General features: G+C 44.1%; 1 protein-coding gene across 4 annotated transcripts in view; it reads left to right on the top strand.

Moving 5' to 3' along the window:
* Positions 1–22,337, top strand: part of LOC146809013 (sialic acid-binding Ig-like lectin 14) — a 523,779-nt gene that overhangs the window by 263,652 nt on the left and 237,790 nt on the right. For all 4 annotated transcript variants that reach the window (XM_085615806.1, XM_085615807.1, XM_085615805.1 and 1 more), the window contains exon 6: positions 19,159–19,431. In XM_085615806.1, the coding sequence (XP_085471932.1) occupies positions 19,159–19,431 (273 nt within the window). The remainder of the gene's footprint in view (positions 1–19,158; positions 19,432–22,337) is intronic.

The raw sequence follows: 22,337 nt of genomic DNA, 5'->3' as shown, positions 1-22,337 counted from the left end.
TGACAGGAAGTGCCGGTTGTGCTGGGACGTGATTGCGCGAGTGAATGGACAGCGGACATGTTGGGTCAGTGTTAAGTGATTAAAGTAATTGGAAGAAACAGAACAAGGTAGAGTTAGAACAATGCCGAAAATTCTACAATTGTTACAGGCAAAGAACGATGATCAAGTACAGAATTTTCAGAAAAATTACTGATGGGTCTAAATGAGAGAAAGCCAATCCTCATTCCTGTTTAGACCATTGCGAATGGTGTCAAGCTGAATAATAAGTTTCAACTCTTCTTTATTCAAGATTTGTGCCAGATCGCCACCTCTTGGTGGCAACTTGATGATTCGTAGAACAGTCCATTTAATCTCATTGTCCTGGTGATTAGCCTGTTTGAAATGTTCAACCAGTGGTGCGTTAGGGACATTACAGCGAATCCTGCTGCGGTGTTGACCGATCCTTGTTTTAATCTTCTGGGTAGTCTGCCCAATATAGTTCTTCTTGCATGGGCACTGGATCAAATAAATCACATTACATGTGTTGCAGTTTGAAAAACCATTAGAATTAATGACAGTGTCACCAAACGAGAAAGTTTTGCCCTCTAACGTCAGATCACATAAATTACAATTGCCACATTTCGCGTGCCCCACCAGTGGCGTGAGGCCCCAATATGAATTGAGAGTTGTGGGAGATGTTTTTTTGGGGATTGCAGCGCGCACAAGGTGGTCTTTTAAATTGCGGTTTTTGCGGAAGGCAAATAATGGTCTTTCCAGATTGAGGCTGCCCGCATTCAGTACGGGCCAGTGTTTCAGAACAGATTTACGCACCTGGTTGGAGATGACAGAGAAGGTGGTGACACATACAATTCTTTTGGTTTCTTTTTTGGGGTTGGGTGTGAGCAGTGTTTCCCTAGGGCAATACCAGGCCCGTTTCTGGGCGTTGCGAACAAGTCGCTTGGGGTAACCTCGAGCTTTAAGCTTTTCAGATAGGACTGAGGCTTCGGTAAAGTAGTTTTCTTTTGAAAAACAGTTGCGCCGAATGCGCAAAAATTGAGAGTATGGTAAAGAGTCCCTCAAGGCCCTAGGGTGATTACTCTCATATCTAAGCAATGTGTTCCGTTCGGTGGGCTTCCTATAGAGTTTGGTGAGGAGCTCACCGTCAGAGTGGTGTATGGTCAAATCAAGGAAGGGAATGGATGAGGAGTCGGTGGAGAGTGTGAACTGGAGACCTAAGCAGTTGTTGTTGAGCCAGTGTTGGAAATTGGTCAGTGAGTCAGTACTATTGTGCCAGATTAGAAAAACATCGTCAATATATCGACGCCATATTTTGACGCCAGATATGAAGGGGTTAGTGGGTGACAAAATGGTGGTAGTTTCAAGAAAATCCATGCACAGAATGGCCAGGTTCGGGGCAAAAATAGCGCCCATCGACGTGCCTTTCACCTGCTGGAAAAATACGTCATCAAAGCAGAAGAAATTCCTAGTGAGGCAAATTTCAAGCAATTTCAAAATAAATAACGTGGGGACTACATGTGGTCTCGGTCTAGAGTCAAGAGTTTGCTGGATCACTCTGAGGGCAAAAGGCTGTGGAATATTGGTATAAAGTGATTCCACGTCAAGGGTACAGAGGAGGTGCTCAGAAGGATCAAATGGAAGGTGTTCGATCAAATTGATCATGTCCATGCTATCTCGAATGTAACATTGAGTCTGGGGTACGAAGTCTTTTATGAAATAGTTGACATACTGGCCTAGCGGTTCTAAAATAGAACCGCAGCCCGAGACTATAGGGCGGCCAGGAGGAGAGGTAAGGTGTTTGTGTATTTTTGGAAGAGTGTAAATTACCGGTGTTCTGGGTGATTTGGCATTGAGAAATTGGAATTCTTTGGGGCTAAGAAAACCTTCATCTCTTCCTTCAGTGGTAATTTGAAGTATGAGAGCCTGTAATTCAATTGTGGGGTCTCTAGGCAGTCTACAGTAGTGTTCAGTGTTGTGTAGTTGACGGAATACCTCTGCTTTGTAATCAGCCAGTTCTTGTAAAACAATGCCACCACCCTTATCTGCGGATTTAATGATAAGGGAGTTGTTACTTTTTAAGGATTCAATAGCCTTCTTTTCCTGAAGGGTTATGTTGAATGGAATAAACTTCTTTTTGTCTTTCAGAACGTTGAGGTCTTTGAGTACCATTTTTTCAAAGGTGACAATTTCCACCGGTACCATGTTTGGCGTTGGAAAAAAGGTTGAAGGGGGGCGGAATGGTGTAAATGCAGTGGGTTGAGGTGTGGCATTATTCAAAAAATAGGCATACAGACGAAGGCGTGTTCTCTCTCCACAACCCTGCTCCCTTCAACCCTAACTCCCGCGCTACGTTTTTCTACAGGCGGACCTTGGATTCTCAAGCCGTCACGCTGGGTAGTTGGTCGTTCCTTAAATTCCCTCAACAAGCTGCAGCGCACAATTGGTGAGTCCCCCTTCCCTCATTTCGCCCTTCCCTCATTGGGTATTTCCCTTTTAATTTTAATTTTCCCGTCCTTAGTTTTCAGCTGAACCTCCATGGTATTGTCCTGGCCGGTTGATCCGCGCAACCCTTCCCCAACCTGGGACTGTGTGCAATTATTCAAGGAGTCATTCGTCTCCGAAATGGGTTAGTTTCCCGCCTTCCTTGCGTTCATAGTCACGACGTTACCGGTTCACCTTCAGTCCTCACGTCTTCTTGACTGTTCGCTAGCTCGATTATGCACTAGTTCACCGAACTACGATACTCTTTTGCGGTTCACCACACGCTCCACTACGTACTATTGTTAGCCCCTTGCACATGTTCACGCGTACTCTGTCAACTCACAGCCTGTGCGTTTGTTTTTGCCTTGATCATTCGGGTCAATTCACCGATTATTCTCACAAATTCAATTCCTTCGCTTCAACAACCAGCCATCTGGTGTGTTCCTCACATATGGCATGCCGTGCATGATAACTGGCACCATTGTTTCTTCTCAGTATTGTTAGGTTTTAATGTACCTCTCCTTTCTCCCTTATTTTCTCCCACTTCCTTCCTACAGGAATTGTAAATTCAGGTTTATATTCTCTCTAGTCCTGATGATGATCTATGTATTGGTTGAATAGATCGAAACGTCGTCGACCCCATGTACAAACATGCATTTTAAACGCATTTGTTAAAAATTGTGCATGACACTGTACCTTTAAGAAAGCTTGCCCTTGTATCTCGTACTGGCTATAAGCTTCATTCTTCAGCCTGATGTATGTTTCTTGTGTTTGACTGTCTGTACTTTTTGTTCAGTTGGTAAGGACACAGGACTTTTTCCCACTCTACATTCTATTGTATGTCAGAAATTACATCTATTGATCATTAAAACTTCAATGTCCGGCTGGGCATTGTACAAGTGATATAGAGCCGATTCTGGTCTATATTTATCGCATGCTGCATTGTTTTTGAAGGACCTCTTGTTTTTCAAAATAGTAAATACCCTGGGTCCTTCCTACCTTACGGGTTTCCCCTTGTCAAGCATTAATATAGTTAGCACAATCGCTGGATTGTAAGGGACACTCTCCCTATTTCCCTCAAATTGAGTGGCCTGTCCCTGTTCTCACTTAACTCTTTTCTATCTTAACCTTGACTTTACACTTAATATGTCAGACCATGCACCTCTATACTCAGATGAATATATAAAGAAGATCTGCGAAGGTCCCTCCCTATTTACTGATGCCACTGACAACACTGCTAGCCCAAATATTTCCCTGTCAGAACAACTAGAAAAATGTAAGAAAAAGCAGATCCGTCTCCAACTTATGGTTCGTATGTTAACCGAATACCTTAAAGCCGATATCATTCCTGTGGGGCTCCAAGTGAGAAATATTCCCGGTATATTCACGGATAATCCCAAATACATTAATAACTTCAGTTATATTGGCACAACGTGTTCTAGACATTGGTTAGTCTTGGGTATCGATATTGCAACTGAAACACTAGCGACACTCAATGATGAACTGACTGAGATTGAGAAACAGATAAAAGATTCTAGTTCAGTTACTGAGGCCAAGAAATTGATTGAATCTGTACAAAAATCCGTTGATGAATTCCAGAGAATTGAACAAAATAAGAAGTCTCTCAAAGTCAAGAAGGATATCAAAGCATACTCAGTTGAACGCACATACCCCTACCTTCAAAAAGACTTTTACACCAACAGGTCTTACTCAAATCCGCAGAACAACAGACCTTGGGGACGTTTTAATAAACGGAATACCCTTGTTGGCTTCTCAGACACCTCAGTAGAATCCTCCGATAACTCTGACTCAGGTGAGGGCCCCAGTACTTCCTCCCGGAACCAGAATTTTTTAGGCAGAGGCCAGACAGAACCACCGAAACGGGGGAGAGTCAAACGGGCACAGAGATGGTACAACCAACCCGGCGAACGTCAGACCAGACAGAAGTTTTACCAATGGTAAACTCCGCTACGACCGCCACCCCACAATTGGCGACTATTCCTATTTTTAATCTGTCATCACACATCCTACTGGACACTGAATTATCTCTGCTTAGTAAAGGGCTCTCTTTTGTCCCCACCACGTATCCCAACTATCTTGACCTTCATGCTGAACTACTTAGATTTTTCAGACGCCTTCGTCTGTATGCCTATTTTTTGAATAATGCCACACCTCAACCCACTGCATTTACACCATTCCGCCCCCCTTCAACCTTTTTTCCAACGTCAAACATGGTACCGGTGGAAATTGTCACCTTTGAAAAAATGGTACTCAAAGACCTCAACGTTCTGAAAGACAAAAAGAAGTTTATTCCATTCAACATAACCCTTCAGGAAAAGAAGGCTATTGAATCCTTAAAAAGTAACAACTCCCTTATCATTAAATCCGCAGATAAGGGTGGTGGCATTGTTTTACAAGAACTGGCTGATTACAAAGCAGAGGTATTCCGTCAACTACACAACACTGAACACTACTGTAGACTGCCTAGAGACCCCACAATTGAATTACAGGCTCTCATACTTCAAATTACCACTGAAGGAAGAGATGAAGGTTTTCTTAGCCCCAAAGAATTCCAATTTCTCAATGCCAAATCACCCAGAACACCGGTAATTTACACTCTTCCAAAAATACACAAACACCTTACCTCTCCTCCTGGCCGCCCTATAGTCTCGGGCTGCGGTTCTATTTTAGAACCGCTAGGCCAGTATGTCAACTATTTCATAAAAGACTTCGTACCCCAGACTCAATGTTACATTCGAGATAGCATGGACATGATCAATTTGATCGAACACCTTCCATTTGATCCTTCTGAGCACCTCCTCTGTACCCTTGACGTGGAATCACTTTATACCAATATTCCACAGCCTTTTGCCCTCAGAGTGATCCAGCAAACTCTTGACTCTAGACCGAGACCACATGTAGTCCCCACGCTATTTATTTTGAAATTGCTTGAAATTTGCCTCACTAGGAATTTCTTCTGCTTTGATGACGTATTTTTCCAGCAGGTGAAAGGCACGTCGATGGGCGCTATTTTTGCCCCGAACCTGGCCATTCTGTGCATGGATTTTCTTGAAACTACCACCATTTTGTCACCCACTAACCCCTTCATATCTGGCGTCAAAATATGGCGTCGATATATTGACGATGTTTTTCTAATCTGGCACAATAGTACTGACTCACTGACCAATTTCCAACACTGGCTCAACAACAACTGCTTAGGTCTCCAGTTCACACTCTCCACCGACTCCTCATCCATTCCCTTCCTTGATTTGACCATATACCACTCTGACGGTGAGCTCCTCACCAAACTCTATAGGAAGCCCACCGAACGGAACACATTGCTTAGATATGAGAGTAATCACCCTAGGGCCTTGAGGGACTCTTTACCATACTCTCAATTTTTGCGCATTCGGCGCAACTGTTTTTCAAAAGAAAACTACTTTACCGAAGCCTCAGTCCTATCTGAAAAGCTTAAAGCTCGAGGTTACCCCAAGCGACTTGTTCGCAACGCCCAGAAACGGGCCTGGTATTGCCCTAGGGCAGGGGTCTTCAAACTGTGGGGTGCGACCCCCAGGGGGGCCGTGGAGTGATGCAAAGGGGGTCGCGCCTTCCCAGTCACACTTCTGCCCAGGCCCAAGGGCTTCAGCCCCCCCCCCCCCCTTCCCCCGTCCTGTGTATCAGCCCGGGCTGCTGCAGTGAAACTTGAGCTGCTGGGGGCTCATCTGGGCAGTGTCTGGATTCCTATCTCCGGCACCCCCGTGTTTTTTCACAGGTCTTTAAAGACCATTTAACATGCCTTTGTAAACTGCTTACAGAGGCTTAGGTTTTTTTGCTGGTTCCAGTACCCCCTGGGTCCCCACTGTGCCGTTTCCTTACATTTGGATTTTACATTCACTGCCGTAGTGTGAGAATGCATTTCATGGAAAGGAATACAAAGTTGGCTTCCTGGGGGCACCGTGAGTGAAAGTTTATTGTGCTTTTGAAGCACCTGCTGCAGCGTTTCTTTCCCCGGCAATGACCAGGCCTCACATAAATGTCAAGATAACTGGTGTGATTAATTATCTTCCTGGAGAGAGATCAGAATGTTGTATAGTTGAGGTTTTGACTTGGGTGATGTTAGTGCAGAGGGTTAAAATGCCTGCTGCAAAGAACGTGTACCAAGTAGATTACAGAGTGCGTATGATGTGAAAAGATCAGCAGGTTACTGCTTTCAAAAGAGACATCCTTTTGTTACTTGCAATTTATAACTTAAAGTCCTAATAGAGAATAGTGAGCTATTAACTTTCATCCTAGAACAGCATGCACACTACAAAGAATACATTATTAGACCATTGATTAATGTTGCAAAAAGGGTTAATTTGGCTAGAAATCAATTCTTATTATTAAAGGAAACTCCCAACTATGCTGTTTCTTTTTCGACTCTGAGTTTGTGCTTCTCCACACCAAGCACTCTTGAACTATACTGCCTACCAGTATGGATGACATGTGACTCCTATACTTTTAGTCCTTTGGCTTATGTAACATTTCCTATACACTGATTTACACACTTATGATTGATTGTCTCTGTGTAATGTGTGTGTGATGCAAAGTGCTCGGACACCCTACACTGGTATGAGTGGCACTATATAACTAATTCAATGCATCTGAGAGTGTGGGGTTATGGAGACTTGGTCACTGTTAAAGGATGCTAGTGAGAGAATCCGTGGTGGGGGTGGTCATTGTGGGGGGCACCAACAAACATGGTCGCACAGGGCACCACCAGCACTAAAGCCGGCCCTGGGAAGTATGCACAGATAAGCGCTGAAAATACCGCTTTAGGTGACTGTTTTTTTTTGTACCGACTGGGCCACCAAAATAATCTGCTGGCAACCCTAACCATAGGACTGGAAGTTTGTTGCAGGATCAGCACATTATTTATTTCCTTCACCCTCGATCCCCGATTAATGCCGCAATAGTTTAACTTAGATCTTAAAGTCTACGCCCCGTCAATAACATGCTGAGTTACTTCATGGGTCTGGGAATGCACCCTGCATTCAGACAACTCATTCCTCATTCTCGCCCTTCATTGTCACGCTCACCCTGCACTCACACTGATCACCATGCACTTGCACCATTCACCCGCTCACCCTGCACTCACAGTGATCACTCTGCTCTCAAAATGCACTTGTCCTGCTCACACTATACCTCAACCTGCAGTCACACGAGTACACTACTCATCCTGCACTCATGTGACACTTCACTCACCTGTCCCCCTCACTACTCAATATGCAACTCACTCAAACAAGCCCATCAGTAATCATACATTCATTCATCCCATTCTGAACTTGCATCCGCACCCAAAATGAGAGAGGACAGCAAGGGAGTGAGAGAATTTGATTGAAGAGGTCAGGGATGAGGAGAAATGTGAATTGCCGAAGAGAAGTGTGGACACGCAAGAAGTGAGTGTGATCCAAAGGTGAGGGCTTCTGTTAGAACAAAGGGGAGATGTGAAAGAGGAATGGGGGGACTGGAGAGGTGTAAGATACAAATAGACAAAAATTTGAATGAAGAGACGAGGTGAATGAGAAGTGCTGAGGGGCACGGGAGGTGACAGGGCCAGAGAGGCCATGAGATAAATGTGAGAGACTGTTAGAGATGAGGGCAGTGAAAGGACAGAATGGCAAGAGGTGATTAAAGGTGAAGTGAGAGGTTGAATGGGGAGAGTTCAGAAGTTGTAAAAAGGGGTGAAAGAAAATGACCTGCAAAGTGAGAGAGGGATCCGGGGTTAGGAGAGGAGAGAGGGATGGAAGGGAGGGGGTGAGAGGAAAGCTGCATGGGTAAAAGGCTTAACTCTACACAAAACCGCCAGGGTTTTAAGGGACCCCTGCTTCTTCCGGTCAGGGCCAGGTGAGCTTCTAATGTGGCAGCACGTATTGCTGCAGAGTGGAAGGCCCTTCACAAAGGTTGACTTGAAATCTTTCTGATGATAATTGCTGTATTTTGGTTATAAATGGGTACTGATTGGGTGAAATCTTTCCTCAGCGTTACTGTGTGTAACAAATATCAAAATAATGAAGCAATGCTATCCCAAAATACGCGGCATCACATAACCTTATTTACATTTTCATCCCACGCAATTTAGTCAACAGGTTTAGACATTTTTGTCAGGAGGGGGTCCTTACGCCTCAAAATGTTGACAGGGGGGTCTCGGCTTCCAAAAGTTTGAAGACCTCTGCCCTAGGGAAACACTGCTCACACCCAACCCCAAAAAAGAAACCAAAAGAATTGTATGTGTCACCACCTTCTCTGTCATCTCCAACCAGGTGCGTAAATCTGTTCTGAAACACTGGCCCGTACTGAATGCGGGCAGCCTCAATCTGGAAAGACCATTATTTGCCTTCCGCAAAAACCGCAATTTAAAAGACCACCTTGTGCGCGCTGCAATCCGCAAAAAAACATCTCCCACAACTCTCAATTCATATTGGGGCCTCACGCCACTGGTGGGGCACGCGAAATGTGGCAATTGTAATTTATGTGATCTGACGTTAGAGGGCAAAACTTTCTCGTTTGGTGACACTGTCATTAATTCTAATGGTTTTTCAAACTGCAACACATGTAATGTGATTTATTTGATCCAGTGCCCATGCAAGAAGAACTATATTGGGCAGACTACCCAGAAGATTAAAACAAGGATCGGTCAACACCGCAGCAGGATTCGCTGTAATGTCCCTAACGCACCACTGGTTGAACATTTCAAACAGGCTAATCACCAGGACAATGAGATTAAATGGACTGTTCTACGAATCATCAAGTTGCCACCAAGAGGTGGCGATCTGGCACAAATCTTGAATAAAGAAGAGTTGAAACTTATTATTCAGCTTGACACCATTCGCAATGGTCTAAACAGGAATGAGGATTGGCTTTCTCTCATTTAGACCCATCTGTAATTTTTCTGAAAATTCTGTACTTGATCATTGTTCTTTGCCTGTAACAATTGTAGAATTTTCGGCATTGTTCTAACTCTACCTTGTTCTGTTTCTTCCAATTACTTTAATCACTTAACACTGACCCAACATGTCCGCTGTCCATTCACTCGCGCAATCACGTCCCAGCACAACCGGCACTTCCTGTCACATGACTAGGGTCCGGGCGTCACGTGTCTCCTGGGGCTTTCTTATACCAACTAGCCGAGCCAGTCACTACCAACTAGCGATCGTGCAGTTCCCCTTGATGCTGGTAAGTGCTCTAACGGCGCGTGTTCTCTCTCCACAACCCTGCTCCCTTCAACCCTAACTCCCGCGCTACGTTTTTCTACAGGCGGACCTTGGATTCTCAAGCCGTCACGCTGGGTAGTTGGTCGTTCCTTAAATTCCCTCAACAAGCTGCAGCGCACAATTGGTGAGTCCCCCTTCCCTCATTTCGCCCTTCCCTCGTTGGGTATTTCCCTTTTAATTTTAATTTTCCCGTCCTTAGTTTTCAGCTGAACCTCCATGGTATTGTCCTGGCCGGTTGATCCGCGCAACCCTTCCCCAACCTGGGACTGTGTGCAATTATTCAAGGAGTCATTCGTCTCCGAAATGGGTTAGTTTCCCGCCTTCCTTGCGTTCATGGTCACGACGTTACCGGTTCACCTTCAGTCCTCACGTCTTCTTGACTGTTCGCTAGCTCGATTGTGCACTAGTTCACCGAACTACGATACTCTTTTGCGGTTCACCACACGCTCCACTACGTACCATTGTTAGCCCCTTGCACATGTTCACGCGTACTCTGTCAACTCACAGCCTGTGCGTTTGTTTTTGCCTTGATCATTCGGGTCAATTCACCGATTATTCTCACAAATTCAATTCCTTCGCTTCAACAACCAGCCATCTGGTGTGTTCCTCACATATGGCATGCCGTGCATGATAACTGGCACCATTGTTTCTTCTCAGTATTGTTAGGTTTTAATGTACCTCTCCTTTCTCCCTTATTTTCTCCCACTTCCTTCTTTCAGGAATTGTAAATTCAGGCTTATATTCTCTCTAGTCCTGATGATGATCTATGTATTGGTTGAATAGATCGAAACGTCGTCGACCCCATGTACAAACATGCATTTTAAACGCATTTGTTAAAAATTGTGCATGACACTGTACCTTTAAGAAAGCTTGCCATTGTATCTCGTACTGGCTATAAGCTTCATTCTTCAGCCTGATGTATGTTTCTTGTGTTTGACTGTCTGTACTTTTTGTTCAGTTGGTAAGGACACAGGACTTTGTCCCACTCTACATTCTATTGTATGTCAGAAATTACGTCTATTGATCATTAAAACTTCAATGTCCGGCTGGGCATTGTACAAGTGATATAGAGCCGATTCTGGTCTATATTTATCGCATGCTGCATTGTTTTTGAAGGACCTCTTGTTTTTCAAAATAGTAAATACCCTACCTTACGGGTTTCCCCTTGTCAAGCATAATATAGTTAGCACAATCGCTGGATTGTAAGGGACACTCTCCCTATTTCCCTCAAATTGAGTGGCCTGTCCCTGTTCTCCCTTAACTCTTTTCTATCTTAACCTTGACTTTACACTTAATATGTCAGACCATGCACCTCTATACTCAGATGAATATATAAAGAAGATCTGCGAAGGTCCCTCCCTATTTACTGATGCCACTGACAACACTGCTAGCCCAAATATTTCCCTGTCAGAACAACTAGAAAAATGTAAGAAAAAGCAGATCCGTCTCCAACTTATGGTTCGTATGTTAACCGAATACCTTAAAGCCGATATCATTCCTGTGGGGCTCCAAGTGAGAAATATTCCCGGTATATTCACGGATAATCCCAAATACATTAATAACTTCAGTTATATTGGCACAACGTGTTCTAGACATTGGTTAGTCTTGGGTATCGATATTGCAACTGAAACACTAGCGACACTCAATGATGAACTGACTGAGATTGAGAAACAGATAAAAGATTCTAGTTCAGTTACTGAGGCCAAGAAATTGATTGAATCTGTACAAAAATCCGTTGATGAATTCCAGAGAATTGAACAAAATAAGAAGTCTCTCAAAGTCAAGAAGGATATCAAAGCATACTCAGTTGAACGCACATACCCCTACCTTCAAAAAGACTTTTACACCAACAGGTCTTACTCAAATCCGCAGAACAACAGACCTTGGGGACGTTTTAATAAACGGAATACCCTTGTTGGCTACTCAGACACCTCAGTAGAATCCTCCGATAACTCTGACTCAGGTGAGGGCCCCAGTACTTCCTCCCGGAACCAGAATTTTTTAGGCAGAGGCCAGACAGAACCACCGAAACGGGGGCGAGTCAAACGGGCACAGAGATGGTACAACCAACCCGGCGAACGTCAGACCAGACAGAAGTTTTACCAATGGTAAACTCCGCTACGACCGCCACCCCACAATTGGCGACTATTCCTATTTTTAATCTGTCATCACACATCCTACTGGACACTGAATTATCTCTGCTTAGTAAAGGGCTCTCTTTTGTCCCCACCACGTATCCCAACTATCTTGACCTTCATGCTGAACTACTTAGATTTTTCAGACGCCTTCGTCTGTATGCCTATTTTTTGAATAATGCCACACCTCAACCCACTGCATTTACACCATTCCGCCCCCCTTCAACCTTTTTTCCAACGTCAAACATGGTACCGGTGGAAATTGTCACCTTTGAAAAAATGGTACTCAAAGACCTCAACGTTCTGAAAGACAAAAAGAAGTTTATTCCATTCAACATAACCCTTCAGGAAAAGAAGGCTATTGAATCCTTAAAAAGTAACAACTCCCTTATCATTAAATCCGCAGATAAGGGTGGTGGCATTGTTTTACAAGAACTGGCTGATTACAAAGCAGAGGTATTCCGTCAACTACACAACACTGAACACTACTGTAGACTGCCTAGAGACCCCACAATTGAATTACAGGCTCTCATACTTCAAATTACCACTGAAGGAAGAGATGAAGGTTTTCTTAGCCCCAAAGAATTCCAATTTCTCAATGCCAAATCACCCAGAACACCGGTAATTTACACTCTTCCAAAAATACACAAACACCTTACCTCTCCTCCTGGCCGCCCTATAGTCTCGGGCTGTGGTTCTATTTTAGAACCGCTAGGCCAGTATGTCAACTATTTCATAAAAGACTTCGTACCCCAGACTCAATGTTACATTCGAGATAGCATGGACATGATCAATTTGATCGAACACCTTCCATTTGATCCTTCTGAGCACCTCCTCTGTACCCTTGATGTGGAATCACTTTATACCAATATTCCACAGCCTTTTGCCCTCAGAGTGATCCAGCAAACTCTTGACTCTAGACCGAGACCACATGTAGTCCCCACGTTATTTATTTTGAAATTGCTTGAAATTTGCCTCACTAGGAATTTCTTCTGCTTTGATGACGTATTTTTCCAGCAGGTGAAAGGCACGTCGATGGGCGCTATTTTTGCCCCGAACCTGGCCATTCTGTGCATGGATTTTCTTGAAACTACCACCATTTTGTCACCCACTAACCCCTTCATATCTGGCGTCAAAATATGGCGTCGATATATTGACGATGTTTTTCTAATCTGGCACAATAGTACTGACTCACTGACCAATTTCCAACACTGGCTCAACAACAACTGCTTAGGTCTCCAGTTCACACTCTCCACCGACTCCTCATCCATTCCCTTCCTTGATTTGACCATATACCACTCTGACGGTGAGCTCCTCACCAAACTCTATAGGAAGCCCACCGAACGGAACACATTGCTTAGATATGAGAGTAATCACCCTAGGGCCTTGAGGGACTCTTTACCATACTCTCAATTTTTGCGCATTCGGCGCAACTGTTTTTCAAAAGAAAACTACTTTACCGAAGCCTCAGTCCTATCTGAAAAGCTTAAAGCTCGAGGTTACCCCAAGCGACTTGTTCGCAACGCCCAGAAACGGGCCTGGTATTGCCCTAGGGAAACACTGCTCACACCCAACCCCAAAAAAGAAACCAAAAGAATTGTATGTGTCACCACCTTCTCTGTCATCTCCAACCAGGTGCGTAAATCTGTTCTGAAACACTGGCCCGTACTGAATGCGGGCAGCCTCAATCTGGAAAGACCATTATTTGCCTTCCGCAAAAACCGCAATTTAAAAGACCACCTTGTGCGTGCTGCAATCCCCAAAAAAACATCTCCCACAACTCTCAATTCATATTGGGGCCTCACGCCACTGGTGGGGCACGCGAAATGTGGCAATTGTAATTTATGTGATCTGACGTTAGAGGGCAAAACTTTCTCGTTTGGTGACACTGTCATTAATTCTAATGGTTTTTCAAACTGCAACACATGTAATGTGATTTATTTGATCCAGTGCCCATGCAAGAAGAACTATATTGGGCAGACTACCCAGAAGATTAAAACAAGGATCGGTCAACGCCGCAGCAGGATTCGCTGTAATGTCCCTAACGCACCACTGGTTGAACATTTCAAACAGGCTAATCACCAGGACAATGAGATTAAATGGACTGTTCTACGAATCATCAAGTTGCCACCAAGAGGTGGCGATCTGGCACAAATCTTGAATAAAGAAGAGTTGAAACTTATTATTCAGCTTGACACCATTCGCAATGGTCTAAACAGGAATGAGGATTGGCTTTCTCTCATTTAGACCCATCTGTAATTTTTCTGAAAATTCTGTACTTGATCATTGTTCTTTGCCTGTAACAATTGTAGAATTTTCGGCATTGTTCTAACTCTACCTTGTTCTGTTTCTTCCAATTACTTTAATCACTTAACACTGACCCAACATGTCCGCTGTCCATTCACTCGCGTAATCACGTCCCAGCACAACCGGCACTTCCTGTCACATGACTAGGGTCCGGGCGTCATGTGTCTCCTGGGGCTTTCTTATACCAACTAGCCGAGCCAGTCACTACCAACTAGCGATCGTGCAGTTCCCCTTGATGCTGGTAAGTGCTCTAACGGCGCGTGTTCTCTCTCCACAACCCTGCTCCCTTCAACCCTAACTCCCGCGCTACGTTTTTCTACAGGCGGACCTTGGATTCTCAAGCCGTCACGCTGGGTAGTTGGTCGTTCCTTAAATTCCCTCAACAAGCTGCAGCGCACAATTGGTGAGTCCCCCTTCCCTCATTTCGCCCTTCCCTCATTGGGTATTTCCCTTTTAATTTTAATTTTCCCGTCCTTAGTTTTCAGCTGAACCTCCATGGTATTGTCCTGGCCGGTTGATCCGCGCAACCCTTCCCCAACCTGGGACTGTGTGCAATTATTCAAGGAGTCATTCGTCTCCGAAATGGGTTAGTTTCCCGCCTTCCTTGCGTTCATAGTCACGACGTTACCGGTTCACCTTCAGTCCTCACGTCTTCTTGACTGTTCGCTAGCTCGATTATGCACTAGTTCACCGAACTACGATACTCTTTTGCGGTTCACCACACGCTCCACTACGTACCATTGTTAGCCCCTTGCACATGTTCACGCGTACTCTGTCAACTCACAGCCTGTGCGCTTGTTTTTGCCTTGATCATTCGGGTCAATTCACCGATTATTCTCACAAATTCAATTCCTTCGCTTCAACAACCAGCCATCTGGTGTGTTCCTCACATATGGCATGCCGTGCATGATAACTGGCACCATTGTTTCTTCTCAGTATTGTTAGGTTTTAATGTACCTCTCCTTTCTCCCTTATTTTCTCCCACTTCCTTCTTACAGGAATTGTAAATTCAGGCTTATATTCTCTCTAGTCCTGATGATGATCTATGTATTGGTTGAATAGATCGAAACGTCGTCGACCCCATGTACAAACATGCATTTTAAACGCATTTGTTAAAAATTGTGCATGACACTGTACCTTTAAGAAAGCTTGCCCTTGTATCTCGTACTGGCTATAAGCTTCATTCTTCAGCCTGATGTATGTTTCTTGTGTTTGACTGTCTGTACTTTTTGTTCAGTTGGTAAGGACACAGGACTTTGTCCCACTCTACATTCTATTGTATGTCAGAAATTACGTCTATTGATCATTAAAACTTCAATGTCCGGCTGGGCATTGTACAAGTGATATAGAGCCGATTCTGGTCTATATTTATCGCATGCTGCATTGTTTTTGAAGGACCTCTTGTTTTTCAAAATAGTAAATACCCTGGGTCCTTCCTACCTTACGGGTTTCCCCTTGTCAAGCATTAATATATGATTTGTGTATCACAGCAATCACGGCTGTACGCTGGTCCTCTGGTAAACAGCTGGCCTCTCTAGCCACCCAGAACATGTCCAGCATTGGTGCAGCAATCTTGTCGGTCATGCTCTTAAATTATTCTATGGGCAACCCTTTAGGCCCTACCACCTTCCCGGACTTGAGGGCCCTGGGGGGTGCTGCTAGATGGTCCCCCATCAGAGCAGCGCCAAGGGCCTCTGCCGCCTTACTCGTGAGCATCTGAAGGGGAAAGTCCTGCAAGAACTCCTGACAGTTGGCCCCGGTTCTGATGCTTGTGGGAGTGTAGAAGTCTTCTTAGTAGGACGCAAATATATCTGCTATTTCCTCGTTTGTAGTATTCCTCCTCTGTCCTTGACTCCCACCACCCAAGAGTGGTCCCTGTCTCACTTCTTGATCCAGGCCAGTAGCCTTGAAACTTTGTCCCCAACATCATACAGGCAACGCTGTGTGGCCAATGCTAATGTCCTAGCTGCATTCTCCACCAAGGCTCGTAGATCATGTTGGCGCAGCATTAGCTTATGGCATAAGTCTGCCCCCCTTCCTTCGCGAATCTAGTCTCAAGGGTGAGGATTTCCTACTCATTGGCCCTACACTCCACTACCGCTTCCCATTTCTTCCCTCCAATCAATGCCTGGGCCTGTCCCTGGATGGCCGCCTTAAAGGCTTCCCACAGGCTGCGAGGGGATGCCACCGTTCCCCGATTCTCTTGAAAATACAAGTCAGTCGACGAGCGTAGTTTCTGCCTAATCTCACCGTCTCACAGACAACAAGGATCTAGTCTAGGGAATGTGGAAGTGCCAAAATGCTGATACCCACTTGGGAGTGATCAGACACCACTTGCGCGCAATGCACAGCCTCTACAATGTCCCCCACCTGGGCATGGTGTGCGAATAAGTGTCAAGGCATGAGAAGGAACTGCGTGGAGCTGAGTAATAGGTATACTGCTTAAGGTGGGGATTGTGGGCTCTCCAGAAGTCTTCCAGACCTATCACAATGGCTGAAAGAGCCTCCCTGTTGAAGCGTGAACGTGTGGCGCTCATCCTGTTCAGTTCGGGGTCCATCACCGCGTTCATGTCTCCCCACAATAGGAGAACTCCAGTGGCTGGTTCCAGAAGAAGGGGACTGATTTTAGGGAGGACTGTGGCATGGAGTCTAGGCAGAATATAAAGAGTGCAGAGATTCAAGGTGCAGCCATCCCAAGTACCCGTAAGAGCTACATAACAGACCTGGTTATCCGAGCATACTCGAATCAGCGCAAAGGGCTGAAAACCCTTACCAGGATACCCACACCCCAGGAGTCAGTGGAGTAGCTGGAAAGGGCAAGGAGTCTATACCCAAAACGCTCTAGAGCCTTATAATGGTTGCCCAGGAGGTGTGTTTCCTGCATCAGCACAGGGAGAGTGGCATCTGATGTATTGCAGTATCAGGGTGCGTTTAATCTTTTTGCCGAGTCCATTCACTTCCACATCGATATGTGTATGTGTTTGTGTTGGGTCTCCACCATAGGTGCGTGTAAGTGTTTACGACTTTCCCCAACACATTGAGGGGCATATTTACAATGGCTTTATCTCTGCTTTTCTGGCTTTTAAAGCCAAAAAAGCGGAGATAAAACTATCGCCCTATTAACAAGAGGGTGCTAACCTGCATTAGCGCATGTTAGCACCCTTTTACCCAGCGCCTCCCTTTGCATCTCTAATGAGATGCAAAGTGGGCATCACTGGGCAGGACAACCTTGTAAATATCGCTGATGTTCACGTCGCAATATTTACAAGGCTGCCCCAGCATTTTAGCACACGTTAGTTATTGGAGAAAACCGCTGTTTTCTCCAAAAACTAACATCGCTAAAATGCAGACTTACCTATGCCTAACATTGGGGTGGATTATGCTGAAACGACCCTGTGGGTCGTATCAGCAAGGTTGTCGCCGTTTTGCAGGGAACATCGCTGGAAAACCAGCAATATTCCCTGCAAACGGCGATAACCTCGCTATCTCTGGAATTTTTATCGCCCTGGAGAAACGCATTGTTAATAACGAGCTACCAGGGCGATAAATTCCAGAGATAGCCTGCGATAATAAAATTATCGCTAAGCACTGCCAGCGATAATTATCACTGGCCGTTGATAATATGCCCCTGATTTCCGCATCGCACCCATCCTCGCAGCTGTTAGCCGATTACATTGATGAGCAAATAGATTCAAAAACTCAACTAAATCAAACAATCCCATGAACTCCCCCCTCCCTGCTTCCCTGCATAGTGAGCTATAAACCTCCCACTTCCACAATCTGCAGAGTGCCTGTTGCCCGCACATGTGCATATAACTATGGGAGGGCGTTACCGCTGCCACCGTGAGCTAACGGGAGAGTGGTACAGTACGTTTCATTCTCCTCTAGAAGAAGGGTGTATCCAGGTCTAATCTAATTGAGGGGTCCCATTGTCCAGGTACTTTTATTTTGAGTAAGCAAAGCAGCATGTTTGAGGTTTGCTCTAAGCCATTGTTTACCATTTACCAGTGTACTGTATGTCAGTGGACAGCCTTCTGTATTACCTATCATCATCCCAAAATCACTTCAATGCTGCCAAAAATGACTTCATTTTGGCCTGTGGTAGCTGTTCTTAAACTCTCTGGCTATATTTGCTCAATACTTCTGCAGCACACTATGCATACCATTTCTCTGCATGCCAGAAACCATTTTCAAATGTATTTATTCTAAAAGAACACACATTAGCATCTTCTCCCAAGTGACTGCTGATAGTAAACAAAGCAACAGATGATCAAACTGACCAAATATTGCATAAGGTGTCAGGGTAAGTTCAGGTGGTAGATGGGTGTACACAACGGCATGACTGAGAGTTTGGGAGCTGAGGCTAAAGCCAGTACCTGTTTCTGACAGTGTCAGTCACTGTGCCATAAATTTGCTATTACTTGCTACATGCTTATCCAATCCTTGGCCTCCGTGCAGAGAGTGCAGAGTGATGGTCAAGTATGTGATGAGTGTAAGTATGAATCTATGGGAAAGCATATGAAGACCTTACACTGCTTTTGAAGTATGGAAAGCACCAACTCAATATATATTTTGAGGTGAGGTAAATCCGTAAGGCCTGACTCCATCTTGAGCAATCAGAGACTCCATTTTCTAAAAATTTTCTGAAATATTGACATGTCTGCCTTTGATGTAGATGTCATCTGTGCTTATCGTTCCAAGAACCTATGAAAGTGTCAAGTCACTCAGACAAATAACAAATGAAACAAGAAAGTATGCAACATTACAGGTTTTGGGTGGGCTTTAAGACTGTTTTGACATAATTACAAAATATTAGGAATCATATTTTTGGAAGTAAATGTAAAACATATAATCCTCATATATATTTAACACTGTTGTTCAATTGTTAATACAGCCACCACTAGCGTGACACGGTTTACTGCAATTATATGCCAAAAGGAATTGCTGGGATTGAGATCATAATGCTATCATTTACTTCTTTACAGATTCTCCTGAGATCTCTTCAGACTCAATATGCCAGTTTACCTTCACCCAATTTGAGTGCTGGTGTGTGGTGAAGGCCAACCCACCTGCAGCCATCACTTGGCAGTTTCCAGATAGGAATGTGAGCTCTGCAGAGAAAGATGTCAGCTCTGATCCCTTTGTGAATGGCTATGTGACAAAGAGTCGGCATAAAGGCACAGGGTCACCCGGAACCAGCATCACCTGCTCCGCCAGCAATAAGGAGGGCACAACTCATCTTCTTCTGTCTAATCAGTGTAAGAAGACATCTAGGACCAAACAATGGCATCAAAGAATAACACAAAATTACTGCTGCCATTGAAAAACATAGGCGCTGTGTATCTCAATGATCATGGTGGTGCTTGCTAGACGTTGATCTAATTACAATCAGGTATCACAGTATATAAGATGTAACAACTCATAGGGAAAGAAGAGGACAGGATGACAGTGCTGGTAGAATTCATCATGAAAACCTTGGCAGGCTCTACAGGTTGAACAACCAACTGAGCAGGTGATTAACACTTTAACCTTCAAAGCTGAATATACCACAAATGAATAGGCTAAGTATGTATATGAGTTTAGAGCAAGATGCATATTGTTAGTTGGGCAACTAAACTTTTAGGGCCCAATTCACAAAAGTAATCTGAGACAGAATCCTAATTTTACGACTTTCGGTATTTCACACAAGGCATTTAGGAGTACTAAAGTTAGGATTTTGTCTCAGTCAATCTTAAACTTTGGTCTTAAGTTAAACCTAAGATAAACTTAGGTTTAACTGAGAAAATCCTAACTTTACGACTAGGATTTTTTCTCACATAAACTTAAGTTTGTCATAAGTTTAACTTAAGACCAAAATTTAAGATTGACTGAGACAAAATCCTAACTTTAGTACTCCAAAATGCCTTCTGTGAATACCGAAAGTCGTAAAGTTAGGATTTTGTCGTACTTTTGTGAATCGGGCCCTTACTGTTGGGCAATTAAAATCTTACTGTTTTCCGATAGCATGGTTCTGAATACTTGAACATCAGTAAATTAGGGCTGAGGTTTCGAATTAAGCAGACCAAGGGGATGATTTTTATGAAGTTGGTAATGGAATTTCCAACCAAAAATAGCCAGATCCCAGCCATTCCCAGTGTCCCATTGCCCTACTGTAAGTGCCGAGTAAGTCAGAATACTTAGCAGAAGAGCCAGTTCTGGCATTGAAAGCACATCTGTTAATGGGCAAAGATGATGGTTATAGAAATGTCAAAGCTGCAGCCTCCTTCAGTCTTATATCTCCACTGTACTTTCTAGCAGTATTAACATGGTTAAAGCCCACCATTCAACCCTTGACTATGTTATAATCCATACAGGTACCCCAATATAGGCTCGGGTAACATCCCAACCTTCCACCTATATTCATCCTTACATCACATATATAACGGGCTGTTAGGACTGACCCTTTACCTAGTTACAGTACCGCTTAAAGAATGTGGGTTTTTCCCCGAAACAATAGCCTCATTGATTATGCATGAGGATCTTGGATTCTTGGAAACTCAGCAGGACTACCATCTCCTGCATGATAACTATGTACAAGGTTCATTCCCGCCGTCATCCTAAGTCCGACAGTGGCACAGCAAGGTAGAACTCCTGAGGATACCTTTGGGTATATAAACATCACATCTTGCTGAGATAGGCAGAGGAGATCAGGGCTTCCATGCCGACACACTGACGTGAGACGCTGAAGCCCCTGCATGCTGATACTCCAGGTCGCAGTTTTCTGACATCCCTTGCGGGGTGTCCAACCCGTGACCAGGACGGGGTCACACAGGTTCTCACTTCAGGTAATGGGGGTTGACTTTATCATAGAGGGATTCTTGGCTTAGCACCTACATACATGCTAGGTACACTTAGATACATCTAGTTAGGACAGCATCATAGGAGTACGCATTTTATTGTCATGTATTTTATATACTTGCCTGTATTCATGGTTATAGCAAAATGGTAGAAATCTACCATCCATTTACTCTCTTAGTGCTTCTAATCATTTATATCTGTTACTGTCTAGTGGTTGTTTTAGCACACTTATTTTACACTAGAATAACGACTGCTCAAGAAACACTTATTGAAAGTGTCCCTACCTTTGATTCTGTGTATCTCTCTGAGACTAAGTGAGCACGAATGACTGAGCAAAAAGTAGTACACTGTTCCACGGTCCTGAGGGTCCAGGGTTGTCATGTTCATAAGTTGCCAAGATCTATCCTCTCCTTGGTAAGAGGAGTTTCTAGTGGCACTGTGAGCTAGCTGGTACACAGGCCAACATACCCGATGGGGGTGTCTAGAATCAGTCTGACACCAATACTACAGTGTATGTTGTCTAAACACGCAGATCCTGTATAAGTTTTATAGGAACTACATGACATCTATCTTTCTAAAAGTGGATATTCAATGGTCCCTAACAATCTCAGTATGTCCACTCATTGATGCTAGATTCCCAGGGCCAGATTTACAAACAGATTGCGTTGCCCTTGGGTCAAGCAAGATGATGCCAGGGCAACACAAGCCATAACCTTGTGTGGCCCTCAGTGGCAGAGTTATTCTGGAGTAACACAATACAGCACGATTCTCTGCCTTACGTTACTCTGCCCTGGGATGGCTTTCCATGGGTGGAGTGTGGGTGTTCTTGTTCATCGACCCATAGATTTTGGCGCATTCCCAGATTTACTACTTATAGTAAACCCGGAATGCATCACAAAGGTACGCCTTCCTATGGTAGGCGCACCAAGGAGAAATAACTTTATTTCTCCTTCTACGTGTCTACTTTTGTTTGCAGAATTATATTTGTACTCCATGATGCCACTTATTTCATAGTATACCTGTGAAATTGAATTTTCCAACTCCAAGATGCTTACACTATGAAGTGACCAACTTTTGCAGGGTGTACCCTTGGATTGTTGCCCTATTTGTTTTTGCTGGCTGCAGAACCCTGTGCTCCTCCGTATAACATGATGAAAATTATATTGAAAATTTAAATATTGAGCATTATATATCAATAATGAAATGATAATTAACTTACCTATAAGTCCCTAGTATATGACACAAACTGTACCTAGGACCTGTAAGTTAAAAGTCACTAGTGGACTAGAATACATATTATGACATCTACCACAATGAGCATCAGGCC

The sequence above is a fragment of the Triturus cristatus genome, chromosome 7 (assembly GCF_964204655.1).
Source record: "Triturus cristatus chromosome 7, aTriCri1.1, whole genome shotgun sequence".
Lineage (NCBI taxonomy): Eukaryota > Metazoa > Chordata > Amphibia > Caudata > Salamandridae > Triturus > Triturus cristatus.
The sequence above is the reverse complement of the archived record's forward strand: the minus strand, read 5'-3'. Positions and strand labels throughout refer to the sequence as shown.